This window comes from Glycine max, chromosome 15 (genome assembly GCF_000004515.6).
Source record: "Glycine max cultivar Williams 82 chromosome 15, Glycine_max_v4.0, whole genome shotgun sequence".
NCBI classification, from domain to species: Eukaryota; Viridiplantae; Streptophyta; class Magnoliopsida; order Fabales; family Fabaceae; genus Glycine; species Glycine max.
The window spans coordinates 5,300,551-5,325,115 of record NC_038251.2 but is presented as its reverse complement, the minus strand read 5'-3'; the positions used below and the strand labels follow the sequence as shown (position 1 = coordinate 5,325,115).

At 31.0% G+C, this 24,565-nt stretch overlaps 2 protein-coding genes across 2 annotated transcripts; one reads left to right on the top strand and one right to left on the bottom strand.

Moving 5' to 3' along the window:
* Positions 1-6,468: 6,468 nt before the first annotated feature.
* Positions 6,469-10,711, top strand: LOC100784624 (uncharacterized). Its single transcript, XM_003545817.5, has 2 exons — positions 6,469-7,048; positions 10,329-10,711. Exons 1-2 carry the CDS (start codon positions 6,761-6,763, stop codon positions 10,503-10,505), a joined length of 465 nt encoding a protein of 154 aa, XP_003545865.1. The 5' UTR covers positions 6,469-6,760; the 3' UTR covers positions 10,506-10,711.
* A 5,696-nt stretch (positions 10,712-16,407) lies between these two features.
* LOC102664550 (uncharacterized) lies at positions 16,408-17,623 on the bottom strand. Its single transcript, XM_006597348.4, has one exon. The coding sequence runs from the start codon at positions 17,367-17,369 to the stop codon at positions 16,611-16,613; it is 759 nt and encodes a 252-aa protein (XP_006597411.1). The 5' UTR covers positions 17,370-17,623; the 3' UTR covers positions 16,408-16,610.
* Positions 17,624-24,565: the final 6,942 nt, after the last annotated feature.

Here is a 24,565-nt window from a genome sequence, read left to right as displayed (position 1 = left end):
TAAAAACAAGATGGCTTTAAGATGCAGTTTTAATCTTTTTACTTTCATATTTGAGCAATTTTACTTTCATAAAATGCCTACTTGACTATATATGCTTCCAGCAGGACTATCTCTAAAGGAGATATATTTGAGAGAGAGAAAAAAATTGAATCAGTAACTTGAGTCCCTTAACCGGCAATGCTAATTATCATTATCATTTGTAATAAAATAACTATTCACTCGATTTACGTTAGCTCTATCACTATCAATCTGCTTTGCGGAAAGTTTTGGGAGAAAGGATTGTTTCGTCCAAATTAACAACAAACAGGTGTTCTAAGTCATGATTACCATTTGTTAAGGCATATTTCAAATTAAACATGTACTGTAATATTATGTTTAATAACATAAATCAGATACCGTTATTGTGACTTTAAAATAAATCATATTAATGTGTTATATACTGTTTGATCAAAGAATGATATGTAACTTATTTTATCGCATAAGATTAAGTTTAATTTTTAATTTTTGTAATTAAAATTTAAGGATCTTTTTCCAAATTTTTATTTTTAATTTTAGTTTAATATGTTTTGAAAAGACACTTGTGGTTGATATGATATTTCCGTTGTGGACTTGCGAGTTTCTGTATGGTCAAAATGAGTGGAACACAGCCAAAGGTGAAAGAAATCGAAGCTACCCCACTTTAGCGGAGCTCAAGTAGCATCTTCAGACAAAATTAAATAAAACATTGGTTTGCTTTACTGAGCTCACTATAATCATAATCACTATATAAACATTGTTTAAGGTGTGGTTCATGTGAAAATAAAGTGTCACTTACCAAACATGTGTGTCAGTGTTTACTGCCCCACTAAAACATTGCCAAAAGGGGAAACTGGGAAAGGTTACTATTGATATAGTTTAACTTAAAAGCATTCCACAAACACAACACAACAGTAATAGCCAACCCTTTGAAAGGACAAGCCCAAAATCTGGTCCATGGACCAAGACTAAGGTGGGTCTGTAAACAAACTTCGGCGGGGCCCACCCACTTTCCTTTGTATGCTGAACCATGTACTCTCGAAGCCCACCTAGAAGCCCTATCTAACATCAAACTAGAGAGAAAGCCCAACCCCAATTGAAGGGCTTCCACTTCTTTTGTGAGTGGTCAATGACAGCACTCAAAAGCTTTGACCAGACCAGCATGAAAAGAAGAGAAAGTTAATAAGGAAAAGGGTCCATCATTCACGTGAGCCACGGACTCTTGCTCTTACATGACCTGAGCCAACCCACGCCACGCTCTCTCTTGCCTCAGCTTGACCTTTCAGCTTCTGAGCCTTCTGACCACACTGTTGGTTACGCAACAAGGGCCTTCGCACGTGTCAGCTGCATCATGCACGCGTGAAGGGTTCACACTTGGCATCACAGTACAATGATTTTCTTGTTTTTGGTACAACACTGCCTTGAGGTTTGACGAACACAATTTGCTTGTTTAGCCATCTGGGCCCTTGATCGATCCTGGAGACAATCAGTGGGCCACATGTTGGGTTTTTGGGCCTCGAAAGGTCGACATACATGATAGTTCAGATTCTTGTGCATCACACAAAAAAGAAAGCCTATTAATTTATTCTTCAATATATACATGTTTTTAGAGCAAGGTAAATTCATGTAAATTATGTGAGTTTTATTGCTTATTTAATTTTATAGACATGCATAAAATTTATTTAATGATACAAATTTGTATATTACGTAAAAGTACAACATTAGTGCCCTAAAATGACCGATCGTTCCACTGGAGCGTGAAAAGGGAGACAGAATGCATATATTATTGCATGTGCATGTGCTTTGTATTTTGTTTTCTTTGCGTTTTCTAGCTGTACCTGAAGGGCAAGGCTTTTAAGTATGCACGAACACGTACATGATCACCATGATTGGATTCGTTTTCTTTCAGAAATGTCCCTTGATTGTTGACTAATCCTATCACTTATATGATTGATCGTGTGGTTTTTTAGTATTTTTTCTTTGGGTATAAGTATTTTTTTCCTCTATGATATTATAAATATGTTTGGGTCCGTTCGTTTGTTTGCAGTAAAAGAGAAAAAAAAAATAAAATATAACTCATATTTTTACATTTTATTTTAATTTAAAATTTTCATCTCAATTTATTTTTATTTTATTCTACTCTGCCGGACCTGAGTAGACCGTTATCATGTTCCAGGCCGTTTTAAATCTTAGTTTGTTTTACCGTTCAAAAGTTAATGTATGTATACTTTCTTAATTAAAAATGATTCACATTTTAATTAATTTAAACATATATTTCAACCGTGTGAATTATAATAAATCTTTCACGTATTTTGATTAGTTTACTTTATCAGCAGATCCATTATGCTCTGAGCGCAACTGCAACACTGGCAAAAAGAAGGAACCTTAGGAAATGGATCCTGGTGTAGCCGATGAAAGAAATTCCCCAACAGCAGTCTGTATTATTGCTCTTACTCTGAGTCGCTGACTATAAAATTGATATGATCTAATGTTAGTTATGCACTTACGCTTTCTTTCTTTGCGACACAATGTTCTAAAAATTATCTCTAATTAAAAGTTCCTGCTATGTTCATGTGGCCCCTTTTCTAACCAATTGCAATTAATGCAAACTTATCAACTTATTTCTAGCTAACCACTACTTTTTGTGTTATATATATATATAAAATCAAACTATATCAATATAATTTTGATAATTATTGTATTATTTTATAACTTTCAATTACATAATATATTTTTAAAATTTATTGTTAAATTGAAAGTTTCTTTTATATAAATTATAAATATAAAATTTCATATTAATAAAAAATTATTTGTTATCTCATTTATATAAATTAAAATTAACATAAAATAAATATTTTAAAATATATTAAAATATAAATTATTGAACTATCTTCTTATTATTATTTAATTTTAATAAAAATTGACACAAATAATCAATAATATGTAGATATAACTTAATGGTTGGACCAATAAAAATCATATTTTATATTAAATTATAAAAATAATATAATAATTTTCAAAGTTATAAAAACCACATTTATATGTGCTTGTGTATACAAGTATTTTAATTTATATTTATATTTTATTAAATTTTAAAAATTAAAAAATACATGTAAAAGTGAAGTATTTTAAAATTTAAATAAAAATATTTTAAAAATAAAGAATATTTTAAAAATAAATAATTTTTTTAATAAAAATACATATTTTTCTATATTAAAATATAGCCTTTTCTACTTTGACAGATTCAAGTATATAATACTTTACTTCCCTTGTAAATTTTCCTTTAAAGTTTTCTTAAATATTTTTTTTTAAAAAAAGAGAGGCTATAAAATTCCTTTTTATTCTTTATCTTATTCTTTAAAGTTTTAATTTAGTTTTTTAAGTTCAAATTCTTTCCCCTCTGATCCATTAACATATCTCTATTATTAGACAAAGCTGGTCATTCTATCAATTTAATTTACCATACTAACTTGGTCTAAGATTTTAATATGGTAATCTAATAAAATGATTAATTTCATTTAACAAAAGTACTTCAAAGGATAAAAATAAAGCTTTTTAAAAACTTTTAAAAGATCAAAGTGAAACTAAAACAATAAAATGATTGACCAAAAGAATATTTTAGATTCTTTTAAGGGTAGGAAAAAAAATCTGATCTCTTTCTTATTTCTCTTTCCAAACAAATAGAAAGAAAATTTATATTTTTATCTTATTTCTTCCCCTTCCATTTTCTTTTCTTCTTCTTCTTTATTTTCACATAAATGAATATAGGATTAAATATAAGTCTCACAAACTAAGAAAACCCAACACAGTCAATATATAATTGAATTTCTCAAAGAAAAATAGAAGTTTGACAGTAAGGATAGAGAAGATTTTATTAAAACAGATAAAACTGATTTTAATAATTTTTACATCTTAAAAGATTATTCTTATTATTTTCCAACTTCCAACTTCAGAGATATCTTATTTTCAAAGAATATAATACAAATTCCAATTCTTATGTTCTTCAGGGAGTGTTTTCTCTCTCCAATATTTAAACTTTGCTAAAATCAGTACTCACTTAAACGTTAGAATATTGCAAGTATTTAGCATCGTCACCGGAGCACCCTCAGTCACCTTCAAAGGCATCTTGAGATCATTGAAGCTTTGCCCGACATATGTTTGTGGACCAGATGTACGTTCCTAGTTTGACTGGGAACTCAAAGATAATTAAGACGTTATATTTGTCCCTCTTTTCTCTTTTAGGGATGAATGAAAGATTAAGTGATACTATTGTTGGCGGATATGATTGAGAAATTTATTGATTTTTTGCAGAATGATTGAGAAATTAGTCACAGTTTTATTAAAGTATGTCGAATTCTGATCAGACGCAAAGTTTGCATGATTGAAACTTAAAACCTTTTTTTTTCGATGTGAAAATTTAAAACCCCGAATGGAAGCATTTTTCATGGAAAAAATTTCAGTCACTTCCTGCTTGCAATTTCAATGATCCATCATATATAAAGGGGTTAGTATGAGAAATATTATTTTAGAGTAATAAAGAGGGGAATGGTCTAGAATCCTGATCACAAGTAAAAATTATCATGTCGATGACAAAAGGCCAAATGAATAAATAAACAAGATTTCAATTTCCCTTTTTTTTTCTTCTAAAATTATGCAACTAAATAGCTGGCCGGGACGGATCCGTAAAATTAAACTTTCTAAGAAATAAGCATCTCTGCACAATCTAAGCAATTTGTTTTAAATTCGTTATCTTATATTAATTGATTCATATAATATTACATCTAATTAATTAAGTAACTTTTATATATATATATATATATATATTGTTTTGATGGTATGATTTTAAATAACTCTTAAATTATTATCTTAAATGATCATTAAATGACAAAAAAAATACTCATAAATAAATGTTATTTATAAGAAATCAAAGTTTAATTTTAAACAATCAAATTGACACACAAATCACTTCCAATATTAATAACATTATCTAAAAATAAACAATTTATTAAACAATGAGCGTTGGAAATGCTCTAGAGGATTTTTTTTTTTTTTAAAAAATGGTTTCAAATTTTTTACACGGGCTCTAAGAGGATTCTAATCCTAAATAAAAATGTACATATAAAAGAGATTTAAAATTTAGTTAAATCATTAAGCCTATATGTGTTTTATTTTATGATAAAAGTATATTTATTTATACCTACAATCGATCTAGCGATGAGGGGTTGAATAATTTATATGGAATCTTGTATTTAAACTTCTTTGCCATTATTGTATAAAAAAAGTTGAATTTAAAAATGTTTTAAATATTTTTATATTATTCTTTAAAATAAGTTTATAAATCTTTTAATTTAAAATATTTTAACAAGTTTCTTGATTGTTATATAAAGTTTGTCAATTAATTGGATGATTTGACTGAAGAGAGTTAGAAAAAATATAATTTTAAAAATTGTGTAACCTATTGTATTATTTTTAATCTATTTTCTCTCATTTTGTCTGATTCTTTTTAACTAAACATTTAAACTTTGTTTTGTTTTTTTTATATATTTTCACTCATCATTTTTACTTTCATTCACTCTGTTTATCCCCTCTCTCTACCAACCAGAGCATAAAGGACCAAAGGAGATACAAAATCAAGTGTGTCTTTTTTTTTAGGTTGTGTTTGGTAGAGAAAAAATAGCAAGGATGGGGAGAGAAGAAAATAAATTAGTTTGTTTAGTAGATATAATGCATGAATTAAATTTTACAAATATAAGTTTGAAATAAAAGTATATTGTAAATAAGAGTTTGATAAAAATGAGTTTATTATAACATGATTTATTTTTGAATATTTTTCATTTAAAAGTATGCTGATAAAATAAATTTTGTTCGGATGATTCCAATCAAAAGTACTTTAACTTCATGTTTTTGTTGCAAATATACAAATGAAAGTATTTTTACTTTGGAAGTATCAAATTTGTTACTCATAATCCAAATCGAGGTTAGGTTTAGACCAAACCTAAGTTACAAAATTAATGTTCAAACATAAGTTACGAAAGTGGAAATAATTTAAAAAATATTCTTATATTATTTTTTTTATATATTTTTACTTATCTCTTTATACTCTTTTCTTTTTATCTTTGACCAAACACTTTTAATTTATATTTTATTTTCACCCATTTCTAGTTATTTATTTTATTTTCATGGATCTTATTTCTCAACAATCTACCAAACAACTCATTAGAAAGAAAGAAAAAAAAAAGGTGAATCTCTTTCTCACTTACCCGGGATCCTTGCTCGTCCAAAGAGGAAGAATAGCGAATTTAGTGACGGAAAGACATTCGGAAAACAATATGCAGAGTCTTTTTTTTTAAAAAAAAACAAAAAATGGTGAAAAAGCTAGAGAGTAAAGACCAACTTGAAAGGGTAAAAGAGCTTTTTATCATTTTATAGAGACAGAAAAACAAAAGACAGGGTCCTAAATCCAAATTCCAAAGTTTCTCCTTTTTTCACCCCCACATGCTTGCTATAGTTGCTTCTCTCTCTCTCTCTCTTGAAGGCCCAAATTAACAGTGTTGTTGAGAACTATAAAGCCAAACCTTAACTTGTAGTAACCGTGCTCTTCCGTGGTTTTGCCACGCTCTATAATTCTCTTCCATTGTCTTGTGTTCTCCTGCAAGGCTGCTACCACAAAAAGGTTTTTCGGTCAAACTCAAAGGCTTAACTTAACAGAATCAAGAATGGTAAAGCAGAGTTAAGCAAAGCAAGAATGGTGAGAGAGCATAACATTAACAGTGGATGGCCACCAATAGGGGCCCCACTGAACGTGCAGAGAGATGAGTATGATCAGCATTGGAGTAACTTCGATAGCTCTGTGAATGCTGTTTCTTTTGGCTTTGTTGCCACTGCCATTCTTATTTCTATGTTCTTAGTCATGGCCATCTTTGAGAGGTTTCTCAAACCTACCTCGCCGGCCCTCTTGCCGTCCGGTGGCTGGAACCGTCGTCGGAGCTCTCAGATGGACTTCAATGGGAAGCTTGCTCACCCATCACCGAAAGTGAGTGTTCAAAATCTCATCTTTTCATGGGGTGTGCTGTGTGAGTATTCACTGTTCATTGCAGTTCCATGACAATGTTAAAGCCTTTGACTTTTTTGTTTTTGGCTTGGTTCTTTCAGTTTCCTGTTGTTAATGGTGCACACGCAGTGTCTTCCTTGTTGAGGTGTTACTTTTTCTTGTTTTTTTCTCTCCAAGTTTTCCCTCAACCAAACAGAATGAGCTAAAAAAATGTGGAATTTTCTCTTTCTTCTTCCACTTCAGGTCTTCCGGATGCTTTTATTTTGGGTAGTTATTTTGGTTTTTGGATGAGTGATATGATTACTTATCTGACATATAGCTTTTTTTACCAGATTTTTTGGTTGTTTCTAGGTTGCTTTTTACTTGCATCTTTTGCTGTTGAATATCGCTCCCATAATTTGCTTTTGCTTTCCATACTACATTGGAATGTTGATTTTTTTTTTTTCTATACTGAATTCCTCTGCTATGTCCAATTGACCAATTCAAGATGTATCTATTCTGTCCCTAATCATCTCTTCCGCTGTTATCCTTCTTCAGAATTATACATTCATGATCTCATTCTTACTGAGACCTTCTCAGCATTTTCTCGTACCATTGGCTCTCATATTCTCCACAAACACTATGGTCTTCCATTAGAGATTTTCCTTTTGGCCTAAGACTAAAGGATGTTCCTCTTTCATCCTTAAATTAAATAGGCCAAACTTTTCACATGCTTATGAGGCTTTTCTTCACTTTGGTGAAGAGATACACTAGTTGTTTACTGTGTTTTAGCCTTTTAAGTTTTAGCTTCCTTCGTGACTTATCCTCAAGTTGTCTTTGGAAAAAAAGGGTAAATCTTGTCAAATCTGAATTTAGTATCTGACAAAACATTTTTCTTTTCTTTTTTTGTTGTTTGAACTTAAGAACTCTATCATAACCCCACCAAGTTTTTCATTCGTTCTCCTTGCATTTTACACGTTCAGTCAAATACCTTAATTATGAGTGGATTGTGTTGTCTTCTGCTTTTTATAAGGACACACATGGTTCTCTGTAGAAGTTTTCTGTTGACTCATTGGTCCCTAGCCACGAGTCTTTGGACTTATTTATCGATCTTGGTGTGGGAGTTGAGACCCACATTGTTGTCCTTGACACTCAACCGCACCATCACCTCCAATTTTTAATGATGCTGTACATGGCCAGTGTTTGTGGTCTGCGACACATGGTCAACCCAAATTAATCTTATTTTATGGTCTTCTTATATTTGTCATTGATTGCCTGTGTTAGTAGCTACTAATTCAGAAGGTAATCACACATCCTTTCTTAGCATTTGGCCATTAACTTTTTTTTAATATTTTAGACTTAGCTTTCATATGATGAGCTAGTACCATGCAACAATTGTGTTGTCTACTCTATGCCATTACTTTGGAGAAACACTCTAGGCCCACCTACTTATCTAACCTCGCTGTTCTGTTGGAGGGCACCAACTTGATTGGGACATTGCCTGTAGAGTTGTTTCTCTCAACTTTAACAAAATTATTAATGTGATTCCCTAGTATTAGCTAATGCAGGTTTTGAACGCAAAAGTCCACATAATTTAAAATTTTAATACTTCATTTGTTTGGCATTTGGATTACATTGGGAATTTGACTGTGGTGTTAATGGAATACAGAATATGGGATTTTAGAGAACATGCTTCTGCACTTATACACAAGTCAGGGATTCTTTTTATTGTTTATGCCACTCAGGAACTCAAAGACCACGTGATCAGTAAGATTTTTCTTATTAATAAAGTTACATGATATAAAAGTCACTTTAATATTATAGTAACAGGTCATGTCCTGTGGGAAAATAAGATTAGAGATGAATCAGAGGAAAGGGTACAAATATTGATTTTGATTCTTGAATAGTAATTGTAATACTGAGTCATTTAAAATCTACCTGTGACGAGGAGTATTTGCCTTTCTCAATATCTTGAGGAGGTAGTAGTGATTTCAAGCTCACCAACTTCAACTTAAGACTTAAAGATTTCAGTGATAACTAAATTAGGAAAGCTCTCAACATTTTCTAAATATGCAAACATGGACTATTTTAATCTCCTTATCTCCTTTTATTTATCACTATTTCTTTTATATCCATAATCTGTGTTAATATCTGGGTGGACGTGTTTAATCTACTCTATTTAATATTGTGTTAAAAGTCAAATATATGATACGGTGTTGGATGATGTTGGTGCCTTATATTAACACGTCCAGATTGAAAGGAAAGGGAAATAGAAGTGTCAGGTTCGATGAATGTGTTGTTTATATTTTATTTCATTTTATAAATAAGTGAGATCCACCTAGAGAAGATTCCGTGTACATTGCGAATCATAATATTTTAACTTTAATTTCTTTGATGATTGATGGGATGCATATCACTAGCCGGGCCTTGGTTTGTAAGTTTAGTATCAGATGCAAATAATTTAGCAGCACAGTTCTGCTTAATCATTGTTTCTTTAAATGGTATAGTTTAGGGGGCTCATCAGTGCTTTAGCTTTACAATTTAAAAAAAGAAAAATAAGTACTAGTATTTTTTTAGTTATTGCAAACGAAGCAATTTAATTTGCTTTTCCATCCTGTGTGGTTGTCTTACACTGTTTGAAATGTTCCCTATCGAAGGCTTTCTTATCCTTACAAAGAACCAATCTCATTAAATCTTGCTGATAATCCGTGATAGGCAATTATTTCCTTTCTCCTTGCTGACATTTTTTTCGGTTTTCCTTTTTACTTGCCGGGTTATCTTGAAAACTCTTTAATGAATTTGCTTACTGTGTTGAAATTAAACTAGGAGTAGTAATGCAGCTGTTGCTTTACCATATTGATGATTGCATGCATTAAATTGCTTGACCATAAAAGAAGTCTTGTGGTTATCAACAAGACATTTAGTGTTATTGCCTTGAATTTGTGATGTGATGTTGAAAGTAATGGCTTTAGGAACTTTGAGTAAATACAAAAGCATTTGTTGCTTTCCTCCGAAGTTTGCAGTGGTCAATGATTTGTCTTGCCCTATGTAGTTTGATTTCTGGTCCACTCTTAGTGTAAAGTAACTCTTCTGTTCCAGCTATGCTGGATATCAGAGTTTGATTCACCTATTGTAGAATAGAAGATAGTAATTTTTTTAGTTGTACATTTAAAGCCAAAAAGTTTTTCTATTCCAAACTTTTAAATCAATAAAGTTATAATTTTAATTTAATGTTGATGATTCATGAGTTCAGTGAATTCACCAGATTCTCTAATTTCTACAGATGAGTTTGTATACCAGCTGGGTTTCAGTTTTAATGCCTGGAGATGTGACTCCTTCTTTCATTGCTCAACCTGTGCCTGCACCATGTTGCCCAGAACGAATATCATGGCCTTCACATCAACATAACACATTACCTTATTCCACTTACAACACCATGCCTAGTATCAACCAAGTATAAGAGAATTCAATATGACAAGGTTCTGTCATATTGCATGAAGGAGTTAAATGAATTTCATGTGAAGAATAGACTCTTATGTAGGAGCTCTCTTCATAGTTTATTGTATACCATGTAAATAGGATTTAGTTTAGTGCAAATTGGGTTTGGTAATGAGATCCTTCTCTGTCCAAATGATCCTCCTTAAATTGAAGCTTTGTGGTTAATCAGTGGTTCTTAATGCATGGAGTGTTGTGCACCAAACCATCAAAGCCTCTTATATGTTGCACACAAACAACGACCATACTCAACATAACATGATAAAAACGCACGCGTAAACTCAAGTAATGTTGTCACACTGATAATGACACGTGAATAATCTTTACCATGATGATTTTGTTTGGTCTTTGGACCTAAATTGATATGGAATTCTCGGGTATGTAGCAATAATTATGTTGCCGATATTCTTGGATCTTTGCCAGCAATGGATTTTAATCAGAAAGTAATCCTGCAAAATATCACTATAACGTATTGAAAACACTAGACTTTTAACTAAATCAAAACCAAGATGATGCAGCAGGTTCGTAGATAATTGTGTTTTTCAGTCATGTGGTGAAAATTTGATCTAGGGGCCGTGTATAAAATTATTTATTAGGAGATGTCAGTTTTTAAATATATTTTAATACTTCAATGAATTAGTCTTTGGCTCTCAGGAATAACTTGGGTTTTAAAGAAAAACTAATTGAAATTATTAAATCAGCTATGCAATGCAACTTTGTTTCAAAAAGGTAAACGTTTCCCATTTTAATTTTGGCACCCCTTTAACAGCATTTATGCTTGTTATGGACCCTGATCATAAGAGAAAACTTTGAAATGCTCCCACCTTTCTTTAGATTTTGTACCTGATGAAATGCTTTGGATGTGAGGAGTGCATCAATGTATGTATGTTGAAAATAAATATTTTCAAAATCCAAACGCTCACCTCCAAATGTGTTCTATATTTACATTAAGGCTTGTTATATATCTGACTTTGATTATCCTCTTCTCACAAGTCTTTCGTGCCACGTAATATGAGGCTGTATCGATTTCAAATATCATTGCACTTTATTAGTGTCCACAACCCCTATGACTGTATTGGACACTACACTAGATGGGCTTCTCAGAAACAAAACATCGAATTCCAACCCATTTACGTCTGTTAGGCCTATGAAGGTTGAAGATACTTTTTCAATTGGGCCTACATGAAAATTTTTATTTGGGCCTAGCAAAATATACTTCCATATAGATGCAACTTCTACAGAAATAATTTAGTGTTTTTTTTTTATCATAAAAACAATTTTAAGGACCAATTCAATTAATAATTTCTAATATCTAAAACTTAATCGATTGGTGGTGTTAATTTCCAGGAGGATTTTTAGTCCCATTTTTTTTATAAAAAAAAAAAATTGGCTTTTGTCTCTGACGTTTAAAATCTATACTTTCGTATTAGTATTTTTTAAAATACTTAACACTATTTCTCCTTATATAAAAAACAAAGTTTGGGTATTTTAAAGAATATATAAATACTAAAATAAATATTTTTAAAGTTAGAGACTAAAACCAAAATTTAAAAATTTATCAGAAATTAAAAATATTCATAACCCTTAACCTGTCAAAGATTAAGGACATGTTTAGGGTGGTTCATAGTTATCCCATTTATGTTTTCAAATATAAATTTAAGAATAAAATATTTTTGATTAAAAGATCGAATTGACTATTTCTTTTTTCCCGACTCTTAATTCAATATTTAAATAGAAAAATAGTCTGGATTTTTAATCATAAAAATAAATTTTAATTTCTTTTACGAAAAAACTCACGTACTCTCAATATCATTCATTAGTCACCACTATTATTATTGTCCCTCGAAGTAGTTAACCATTTTTATCGGAAGTTAAGTAGTTGACCATTTTTATCGTTATCATCGTTAGCTTCGCTGCCATTAGCCCCTCCCTGCACTGTTGCAATAAATTGGCTAATTTATTTTTCAATAAAGAGTCGTAAGTGACTGAGAAAATAAATACCACTGCTTACGAAAGTAAAAAATTTAACCTCACATCCAAACCAAAGAAGAAACAAATTTAATTTTACCACTCAAATATTGCTGGTTTTTTCCAGGTGATGGCCGAGGATACTGTTTTTTGGGAGGGCCATTCAGTTACGCAACATACGGCGAAGGACATTGCAAGTTCTATTATAAGATTCTACAAATAAGTTTCTTATTTAAAGCGCGATTTTATTTTTTTTCCTGTCCTAACTAACACGGTGAATTAGTTCCTCTAAGCTTATACAGATTGCCTTCCTTTTAACAAAAAAAATGCTATCCATTCTCGAGTCAACTAATATAGATATCTTGGTTAACATGTACTAATATGATGTGTTATAATTAATAGATAACTTTATTTATTAAATATGTTATCATGAGTTTAGAGATTACTCTTTAACTTTCAACTGAGACATACATTAAAGGATAACTATCATTTTGTTTATATAATATATTTTTTTCTAAAACAATTAAAATACAAAAATTCTTTCAACATTATTTTTTGATCAATTTATACACTAATTTTTTAAGTTTTTTTGCTGATATAATATTTAATTTTATTTACTCAACAATCAATCAATTAGAAATTATTGTTAATAATACTTTAAAATATGATTATTGTAAAAGTCTAAATATGATAATTTTGGGATTGAATGACAATTAAAAATCTTTTTATATATTATATGCGTATATATTATTTATTTTATAATAATTACTTTAAAAAATCACAGTAAGAATTATTTTCTATTGATCGATATTGTTAAAATTTATTAATTTTTATAAGAAAGTAAATATACCTTAACAATCTCTTCATTTATATATTTTATATTTCATAATAAGTGCCGTATCATGCTAAGTGCTGTATCATGCGTTACACGTTTTTTTATTTTGAATATCATATACATTATGCATAGAGCATTGTCGCGAGTACTTTCAAAACCTATTCTCCTTCGATATGTATATTTTAAGAGTAACGATATTGTCTACGTTAAAATGGAGTGGATTTGGTAGAGAGAGAGAGAGGAGGAGGAGGAGGAAAGATAAAGAGAAAAAATGATAAATATAATAGATAATGTATTAAAAATTAAAGAAAAGAGGTAGAAAAAACGAGATAAAAGGAAGAAAAAAAAAAAGTGAATCAGAAGCGTGACCCTTTTGAATATGAGTGGTGGCATATATTGACGAATCCCAATAGTTCTAGTCCATAGTTGTCCACAATAGGATCTGATCATTCATAGTGGACTAATTTTAAAACTTTTAGCTTTGGACATTCCTTATTTCTCCACAAAATTGGACATGATTGATGGTAAATGAACTGTTTGTCTATGTGCTGGAAAGGGACCACTTATAAGAAGCAGTCCAATGCTTGAATGCCACCAAAAACATTATCCAGACTGGGGAAAGCCACCTCCAAATGAAAGCACCATTAACAGTTTCCCCAACGGCTAAAAACATGAGTTTCCTTTCAATCCACTCAACACTACTTATTACCTTTGCTCAATATTAAAAATAAAATAAAAAAACCACTCAAGAGATTGGAAACATCAACGTCTTCCAAATGCTTGGTGCCTCATTGCATAGACGTCCCACATAACGCAACCAAATCTTGCAGGTAGAGCTGATAAAAAAAAATAGTTTTAAAAAAGTAATTATAATTTTATATAACCAATTATGAAAAAAAGTAGTTATAAAACTATATCCAGTTTTATAGTTACGATTATTTCTACTGATTTATTTTTATTTAAAAAATAATGATAATTTTACAGAATTAGTTATTTTAAACAATTTATTCTTATTCATTCATGGCCCGTTATGTAATTAATTTTAGATATAATTGATTATATAGCTAGTTTATTCATAACCAGTTATATATTTATATTTTAAAAAATAACTAGTTGCATCACATTATAATTAGTCGTATAAAATTAATTATAATTATAGTCATAATATCCACTTATAATTTAATTAATTATTAGTTATAATTATAGTTATTTAAATAAATAAAAAATGAGCATCCTTACTTGCACGAAAGTTACAATTGAGTTGCTCTAGAATTTCTGCATTGGAACACGAGAAACCTCGTTGAACATGTTTCAAATGGTTTTTCAAACATATTCTTAGGACGTGGTTTAGATAATAAAAATAGAGAAAATAAAAATAGATGAAATTTTTTAAAAGTTTAAATAAAATATAAAAGGTATGAGTTTGATTAAAAAAAAAATACAAAACTTCTCACCAATATTATTTCTCTTATTCCTTCCAAACACATCGTAAACCATAATTGTACAAATAGTTTGTTTTGTTGTGTATGTCTTTTTATTGTAAGTCTTAGATATTGTATATGTGAAAGTCACTAATTTGGTTAAATTGAAGTAAAATCGGGTGATCTCATATTCTCGTCTTTTGAGTATTAAGTTATTAATAAGAAATATTTATTAACTTTATTGATGAGTAATTTCTATAAAAAATTTAGTTGATTACTTTTTTTAAAAATTATTCGAGTAAACCTCAAAATAAGTCTTTAAAGTTTTATAGACTAAAAAAATATGATGCATATAATTTTAAAGACTGACCAATACTTTTTTTTTTATTAATCGACTAACCAGTACTTATATCCTATGTAATACACGGGTCAAATTGCGTGAGAGTGAATTATATTAAAAAGGCTGATTAATAAGCAAATCCATTATCAAAATCAACTCTTACTATTAGAAGGTTGATTAATAATTGCTAATACTTTTGGATAAGCTTATTTCAACATGCCCCAAATATATTTGCAAGCGCTTACTGTTAAAAAACAACTTATATATATAGTTTCATGTTGTGATTGATGACCATGATTTGGGTTACAATCTAAAAAAATAAATGATCTTAGAATCAATCATGCATAAATATAATTATGAATTAAAATTATTACATGATATGCACATTAACAAAACCATACATAATATGATTATAGTGATCTTATTCAGTTCAAGGATATGAAGAATATATGTGATTTAAACAAAAAATAAAAATAAAACCATATGTAAAAAGAAAAAAAAACTTTTTTGACTGCAAAAAAATGATCCTCAACACATTCAGACCGAATAAGAAAAAGCACTTTGTAACATACAATAACAAAAGAACGTCTGCACTACCAGTAAAAAATAACTATCTATTCTGTTTTTTATAATATTAATTAATTTATGACATAACATTCTTTTTTTTATTTTATTGACAAATATTAATTTTAAAATTCAAGTCTACCACCTCTTTTTCATTCTCTTATTTCTTCACCACTAAATCAATTTTATAACATATTTACCTCGGTTGATTTTTAAAATTTGTTTATATGAATTTTATTTCCAACAGATATAAATTTATTGTTAAACAATCAATCAGGCGGGTCAGGTAACCCACTTCCATAAGAACGTGCAATGTTTTTTTAGTGGAATGTCCAATAGCCCCAGTGCTAATCTCATAAATTATGTGTTGGGAACATAAAAAGCCCTAGTACAACTCACGGCCATAAGCGATTTTAATTATACAGTTTTTCCCCATAATAAAACAGTAGGGAATAAATTCCATGCTCTGTGTTGGCATTTATCTTTGTATGTAGTTCGCCTTTCACTTTCGAAAAGGCGAAGGTGAATCGCATATGGCAGAAATGCAATCTTTCCAAACCTGCCAATAGGTGAAGTAGAAGAAGCAAAATTTACCCACAGCCCACGGGGACAAAAAAAAAGAAGAAAAAAGAGCACTTCTACAATACTGCAACTAAACAGAGGTCAATTTTTTCTTTTCACCATTTACGTATTCAACTATCCAAAAGGCCATGTTGCGATGCAAGTAGAAGTTGAGTCCAACCACCCTTTCCCTCCAATAATAACTCACTCCTACAATTGACCATTGACTTCAACTATTTACACTCGATTCAAGTGCTTAGTGCTTACCATCAGACACTAGTTAATTAAACAAACAAAGTACAGAAATTAATACTATGAGTCACTAATAATGACTACTAACAAGTACTAATAACTTTAACCTCAACACTAATTTCACCTACTCTAGAGAAATATGAAGCATTCCAACGACACAAGAGGGTTTTCTAGTGACTCAATAGCTGATGAAGGCCATTTACCCTCCATGCTCGAATTCTCCATTTTCCGGCCACCGCTCTCCGCCGTGCCGGTTCTTACCCTAGCCGGTGATTGATTCGTGTGCGTTCTCCTCTTCGACGGGCTCTGACCCAGGATGGATCTAGTTGCCACGCTGTCGGTGCGGGTCGCCGGCGACCTGGATCGGCGACCGGAAATCTCGCCGGAGTCACGCCGGCGAGGTTGGCTCCCGGTTCCCCCATTGCCCATTTGAACAACTCTCACCGACCCAATATTTCTTCTTGCCGGAGACTGCTCCGGCCTCCTCGCCGGAGACTTCCCCGCCGTCATTTCCCTCCGGCAGCCGAACTCGCCGGAAAAGGAGCGTGCTTTGCTCACCTTCGCCGGGGATCTGTTGACCCTCTGACGCGCTTCTTCTTCGGCGAATGTGGAAACGCTCTCACTCACGCTGCAAACTTCAGAAACCTCAGAGATCTCATCGGGCTTGATGAAAAGCTTCTCCTTCTCGTTCTCAACTTCGGTCTCTGTTGGCTTCTCCGCTTCGAATTTGGGCTTCCATTTGGGTGTTTCAGACAACACTTCCTTCACCGTTTCTTCCTCCGGTGGCGGTGCTCTGTTTTCTGAACCTTTCGCGGCAGATCTTGGTGTCTCCAAAGGCTTGCTTGAGGGTGAAGAATGAGATCTGTTGGTACTGACGCAGCAACCCATTTTGGAATTGTGAAGCAGAGTGGTCGTAGGTTGCTAATGTGTGGGGCGAAAGAGAAAGAGGAAGGTTTGTTCCATTAGAGTATGTTGTAGTGTAGTGATAAAGTAGTAGTAGTTGAAGAGGGAGAGGACACGAGAGAGGATGCACAAAAAGAGGAAATGGTAGTTAGAAAAAGGAACTGTGAAGCTTTGCAGAGGTCAATGGAAGGCATTTATTACTGTAAGATCTCTCCAATGCTCATGAAAGCAATTGTACAGGCAACCAGTGATAATGAACATTTAATATACTACCCAATAAAATTAAAAAATGATAATGTTAAACTTAAAAATAAAAATAGCATTTTTTAAAGAATAAATATAACAAGCATTCAAAATAAAATAAAATAAATGTTTTTAGTCTCTTTATAAAAAAATTGATTTTTAATCCTTATATTTTGTCATCAAATATTTGGTTCCTAAACTTATAAGTATCTCTTTTTAGCCCCTCAAAGAACAAACGGCATGTAAAAAATCGTTTTAATTGTATATTTTTTAAAGGACTAAAAATATTTTACTTTTAAAAGTTGAAGGACGAAAATGTTCAACATTAAAATATAGGAATTAAAAAAAATATTTTTTTCCTTAAAAATATTATGAATACATTATTACTATGATTTCTAAATATTTTAATTTTTAAGGACACTATTTTTTTTTTACCATGACATTTAAACACATATAAACACATAGCTTAATTTCTAATAAATAAATATATAATTAAAATAATTAATATTTCAAATAAAAGACTATAAATTATAAAATGAGATGAAAAGATATCTTTGCTTAACTTGATAGATAGAGCCAAAAGTAAAAATGCAAACAGGAAACTGTCATTTTGTGCATGGTATTCAGCTCAGCCAGTCCTACGAATATAGGTATATATACAAAAGTTAGAAAAAAAGAATCTGCAGAGAATAATTGCGGATCGGGGTCTGGATCTGTGCCTATCGTTTTTCTCTGCAAGTTCTTATTATTATGACTGCAGCAGATGCTAAGCTGGGAGATAATCACACAACCGTCCCACGTGAATACGCAATTAACATATGCAATGTCCAATGAGAATCGAAAACCAACAGTAATCATAGGACCCATGATTTCATGACCTTCATCAGTCATTCAATTCATTGCATTTCCAGATTAGTATTTTCTTTCACATTTTTACAACTATTTCTATTCAAACTCACTTGTTAATTCCCCTAAAATTCGTGAATTTTAAATTTAGTCTTTATAAAAAGAATTGTTTGTTTTTTTTTAATATTTGACTTTTTTGGTTCGAATTAAATATAAACAATTTCAAGCTTGACCGTCGTTTGTCCATTAAAAATATGACACGTGTATCATTTTTTCTTTTCCACGTCCTCTTTTTTTTTTTTATTCTGAAAAAAAGGAGACCGACGCGTCACCACCCTCTCCGACCACTGGTCGGAGCTCCGGTCATCATAGAAAACAACCTCTTTTTCTCTCCAAGTCAAAGACCACACTGCTTTCCTTGAACCCAAAGTACTTTCAAGTCCACTCCCTCTTCTCCCAGACCGTCAACAACCGCACCTACACCTTCCTCATCATCGACATTGCTTTTGTCTTCTTCGCCATCTCCAACAACACCGCATCAGATCCTCCTCCAACAACAACCACCACTTCGCCCCACTCTCGTTTCAATGAATCCCAATTCCACTTCCACAACAACAACTCCACCGAGGGCGTCAAGGCCAAGGAGCTTGGATTGATTGTCATCTTCTGCAAAGAGCTTTCAGTCGTAAGCAAGTTTTCTAATCATGAATTCCAATAATCACTCTCACTATCTTATTTCAATTATCGTAACTATATATCATTGCATTTGTAGGTATTGAATGCCTTCATTCGTGGTGATAGATGTTTGTTCAAGGACTACCCAGAACTGCAGGAAACATTGGTTTGGATTTAAGATAATAAGATAATTTTTTTGTAACGTATATATATATTTTTTAATTTCATGAGAATAAGATAATTTTTTTGCATAAATTAAAAATCAAAATATTTTACAAAAATAAAAAATATATTTTAACCATTCTTTTAACTACTTATTAACTACTTCATTTTTTTTATCAAAGATGTTTTCATGTATTTAATGATAAAATTAACAATCCATCATTATTGTGGAATTTACCTCGAATACAGTGATGAACTCATTCTCATTATATAAAGTTAGGCAAATCTGACTGGACACTCTAAAAAATACTTAATTATTGAGGAAATAAAATAGAAAAAATATTCTATTGAAGGATGGAAAAATACTCTCGGTGTAATGTTTAAATGCATCCTCACATAATTTTTAATATAAATTTTCCTTTTTTAATTACTTAGGGCACTGATTAGTAAAATCTATAAAATTATTAATATATCAATTATCATTAATTAAATGGAAAAAATAACTCGTTTTCTCTGGATGCATAAGTGAGTTGACAGATTTTAATTAAACCCATCAACACCATTTTTTGATGTACAATGGCACAGAGTGGACAAATATGTCATTAGGGTAATCGGGACCATGGGGTACACTGCAGATGGAAGATTTATTACTAATTAGGTTGTATAACCCTTTCTGATGGTGCTTGCGTTTAGATAAAAACATGCACTTGGTGGATCCCACGGCTGCATGGACGCTTTTATGTGCAGTTTCAATACATTTTGCATAAAATAATTAAGATATGACAATTGTTACAAGGATGTGCCTCATCATAATAATGTCTTGGACGTTGGACCACGACTTGCTATATGGAAAAGCCACATGAAGAAACAAATTAATCAGCGTTGGAAAAATTAATATTTTGTTGGCCCGTGACGCTGGCAAGTGAAATCGTTGGATGTTTGAAAAGATTAGTAAAAATATAATAGAGTCAAATAGGAAGAGGCATGATGAGGACTTTAGAAAGCTTAACTGGAATGGAAAAAATAATGTAAAATGCACGGTAAATAAAACGGATCTGGGTCTTGTCAGTATATGTGTTGGTCCACCCTACATTTATGCACGAGCAGGGTGACAGTAGAAAGAGTGTTGTTAAGTGCATTTAACATTTTTGTTATGTTGGTGCACTCTACATTTTTTAAAAATGATAAAATTATTTATGCTAATTTTTTTTGTTACAGATCAACTTGATCTGTAAATTTTAAAAATTAATTTACGGATTAACTTGATTTATAAATGATATTTTTGTCTTTTCATGATTAGTATTAGGTGTACTAATAATAATGCTGGATGCACCTAACAACACTCCAATACAAACCGTGATGGCTTAGTGTTACATGAACCCCACTACACTCACAAGGATAAATTACTGCAGTTTAGCCGAATAACTTAAACCAATTAGACATAAAAATGTTATGTACGCTTATCAATAGTTCTATTTAATTACAGGTAACATGATGTAATTGTATTTAGTGTTGAACTAACGACTCCTCTTATTTAGATGTAACCGTGATTAACGTTTAGAATATACTTATATCACTTCTTATTGCTGCCACCCACATGGTAGACTTATTTTTTTAATTTCAACCTATACGTTAAGAATGTGGAATAATGCAGCATGCAGAACAGGCCTAATTACCAAACATAAAGAATGCAAAGAAACTCGACTAGCCGCTACAAGTAACGACTTATTTCACTAATTGAGTTTTTAAACATAAATAATGTACGGATCAGCATTCATCAAAAACATTTTGTGATTGTGACCCAATTGAAGTCTGGAAAAGGATTAACCCCTTAATGGAAGAGTACAAGAACCTCTCATAAAAAAAGGAGAAAATATATTTCAACAACTATTTCTGAATCTAGGAAAATAGATTTTAAAAAGTGAGATAAAACGAGAAATGTGATAGAAAGATGAAAATGAGTTGTTAAAAAATATTATAAAGTATGTATACTAGAAAAATACTTAAAAACTGATTAGCATGTCCATGTGGAACGGATAACATAAATCAAATCTATATTGATGAACAATAGAATGGAAGACAAAATGGACAGATCAACAAAAGAAGATGGGTGTTAGCATTATTTTTTTAACAAAAAAGCAATCATCACTCAAAGTGTAAACATTGGTTGAAGCAAAAGTTTTAAGAAACAGGGATGTAGAGTATAAACACCCCATTTTAACTTAGGATTCCAAAACTCAGTCAGATTCACCCTGTTGCTTCTTGGGGAATATTCGACCTGCATCAAAACTGTGCAAAGATAGAAGCAGTACGTTTTTTTGGAATGAGTGCCATCCTCAGACAGAGGTAATTGGCAAATGCTTTTGCATGTTGATCAAACAAAACCTCCTTCACCATCACCCACTGTTGCTCCATCTTAACATGACTAATCATACAAATGAAGGTTTTATTACATAATGCTCTAATTGCTTTTGTTAAATTTGTAATGAAAGTTCTCTTTAATTACTTGTCGGTTGTACTAATTTATTGTTACAGTGTTGGAGCTTGTCTTGATAATCCCTCATACATAATTTCTTGTAATCAAAGTAACAAAGAAGATTTTGATATTTGTTACATGAATATGCAATCAAATGTTAAATCTTCCAACACAATAATATGAGTAAAAAGGAAATCTGTTTTTCTTTAAAATTTTGAATTTCAACCTTAAAATAAAAAGGATAAGTGATGAAAGAATTTTATCTCCTTAAATAATCTATTGAACTCGACTTAAATTGGATGAACTAGCTGCTAGAATAAAATAAAATGAAAGGTACCATTTGATAGAGTGGAATGAAATGGAAAAAAATGAGGTGAAAATTTTGAATTAAAGTAAAACGTAAAAGTATAAAACTCATCAAATTTTAAAACTTTTACTCATTTTTTTACTTTTTTCCACACAACCAAACACTACATAAAGTAACTTCTATCTAATGAAAATATAAGACAAAAAAAAAAAAAACAAATTAAACTTGTTTTTTGTTAGCACTTACGTATGTGTGCGAAAAATGAAAGCATGAAATGCACATAGTTTCGTGTTGGTTCATACAATAAATATTTCCTGACATTTAATAACTTTCCTTTTTCAATGTTTGGAAAAGAACAAGAAGGTGTAAAAAAAAAGAAAAGAAAATAACAAGAATCAAACAAATAGGCCCAAGGCCCTAACCTAGTAGCTACTACATGGCATATTGAACTCCAGGCAATTTCTTTGTACATTCAGTGTTTTTCTTGTACACCCAATACTTTCTTATTTTTTCTAAAATTATCCCTCATAAATTTACGGATGGACAATTCGCATGTTCATTTGACATTAATATATCAAAATTAATTGTCACAAAATTTATTATATAAATTTACATGTACATTAAATATAAATTAGAAATTTTAGTGTTATATATAACGACATTAACTATTTTATAACATAATTGATCTATTAGTTCAGTTGGTTAGAACATTATGTTAATAACTTAAAAGTCATATATTTAAATTTTGCATGAACTATTAATTTTAAATTAATTTGTAAAATATTTTAAAAAAATATGTAATCCATACATACATATGAATTGTCAATTCATAAGCTTGCGGATTATGAATCCGCAAGTTTATTAGGAATCCATAGTTTGTTAGGGGTAATTTTAGAAAAAATAAAAAAGTATTGGGTGTAAAAAAAATTCTGAGTTCACAAAGAAATAGCCGAGCATGTAATTTTTTTCAAGCCCAATTACCCATATCAACTCTTTGTGCATTTCTTCCTTCATTAAATATGGCACCCTGCAATGGCAACATTGCAATATGACAATAATTAGTAAACTTACATAGCAAGCACAACAAACCGTGGCAGAGGAAAATTTAAATAAAAACAATATAATTATAACGTGGATATTTAACCCCATCCAATATACTCTTCTAACCACTTTGGTTTTAGGGTATATTTGGGCTTTTCCAAACCCATCCTAACACGCACAAAAAAACTGTTAAAAGAGTAGGACATGGTATTTATTCCATATTAAATCGACACGTAGGTGAAGAACGAGCAATGAATTCACCATGCTAACGGCTAAAAACATTGACTTACTCCAAATTTCGTTATGCTGTCCTTGTCTGCTTCCAAAACTAAACCAGAATCAGTCTATTTAAGGATTAATGAGGTGAAGAATGAACGTATTGTTCAATAAACAATAATTAACAAGAGTTTTGCCAGTTTGGTCCTTTCCATAGAATTAATCTTTTGTGGACAATAAATATATATAAAAAAAAATGGTAACAAATTCTAACAAAGAAAGTTCAAACTCATGTAGAGGAATTTGGTATACTTGATCTATCTTGTATATATAGTTATATACAGGTCTTATACCTATATACAAATGAGGGGAAAGAAATTACGTGAAATAAAACTTTAAATTAACCAAGTATACCTAGAACTGTGAGACTAATTATACCAGTAACAATAAGTTGTCAATCAGTTGGACTTTCTCATCATTATTATGATTAAGCATAAGAACTAGTCATTTAAGTTTACTTTTCTCAGTTAGTGTAAGATATATATATATAATCGCACTAAACTGGCCGGAGGTCATTGATTGGATTTGTTTGATCCATTCTAATTCTAAGCGAAAGTTCCACAAAAAATGTTATTTCTAATATTTGTAAGTATCATCAGATGAAACATGCAAATTACTTAATATTAAGATACACGAAAAAATTCTGGTCTGCCTTTTTCTTTTCCCCCTTGATTCACAGAGACTCGTAACCAATTTAATATATTAGAGAGCTGGTAACTACGGAACGATCTCAAGGAATCTAAATTAATAGGATCCTTTCATTTCATCCAATTTGTAAAAGTTGACAACGTTAGTTGAAAACTAGGAATCAAGCATTTGTGGTTCAGAACCCTTTGGTGCTTTCCATAGTTAACTGCATGGTTTCGTTTACGGCATTGAAAGTTTATATCAGTCAACGGCGGGTTGTAATGTGGTGTATGGATTTCTTATTTGTCATCCAAATAATCCTTTCCTATTGGATCAGTCCATTTTAGGATAAATGAGTACTTTCATTTTGGAATCCATGCTTAAGTCGGAATATCGGACTTCAAATCTTAGTTAAGAGACTCGAGCATCGAATCATTTGTGTCAAAAACTTTTAGTGAAATGTGATCTTCACCCAAATATAAATTAATTGTACTTTTGCACTACTTAAGACACTCTAAATTATTTCAT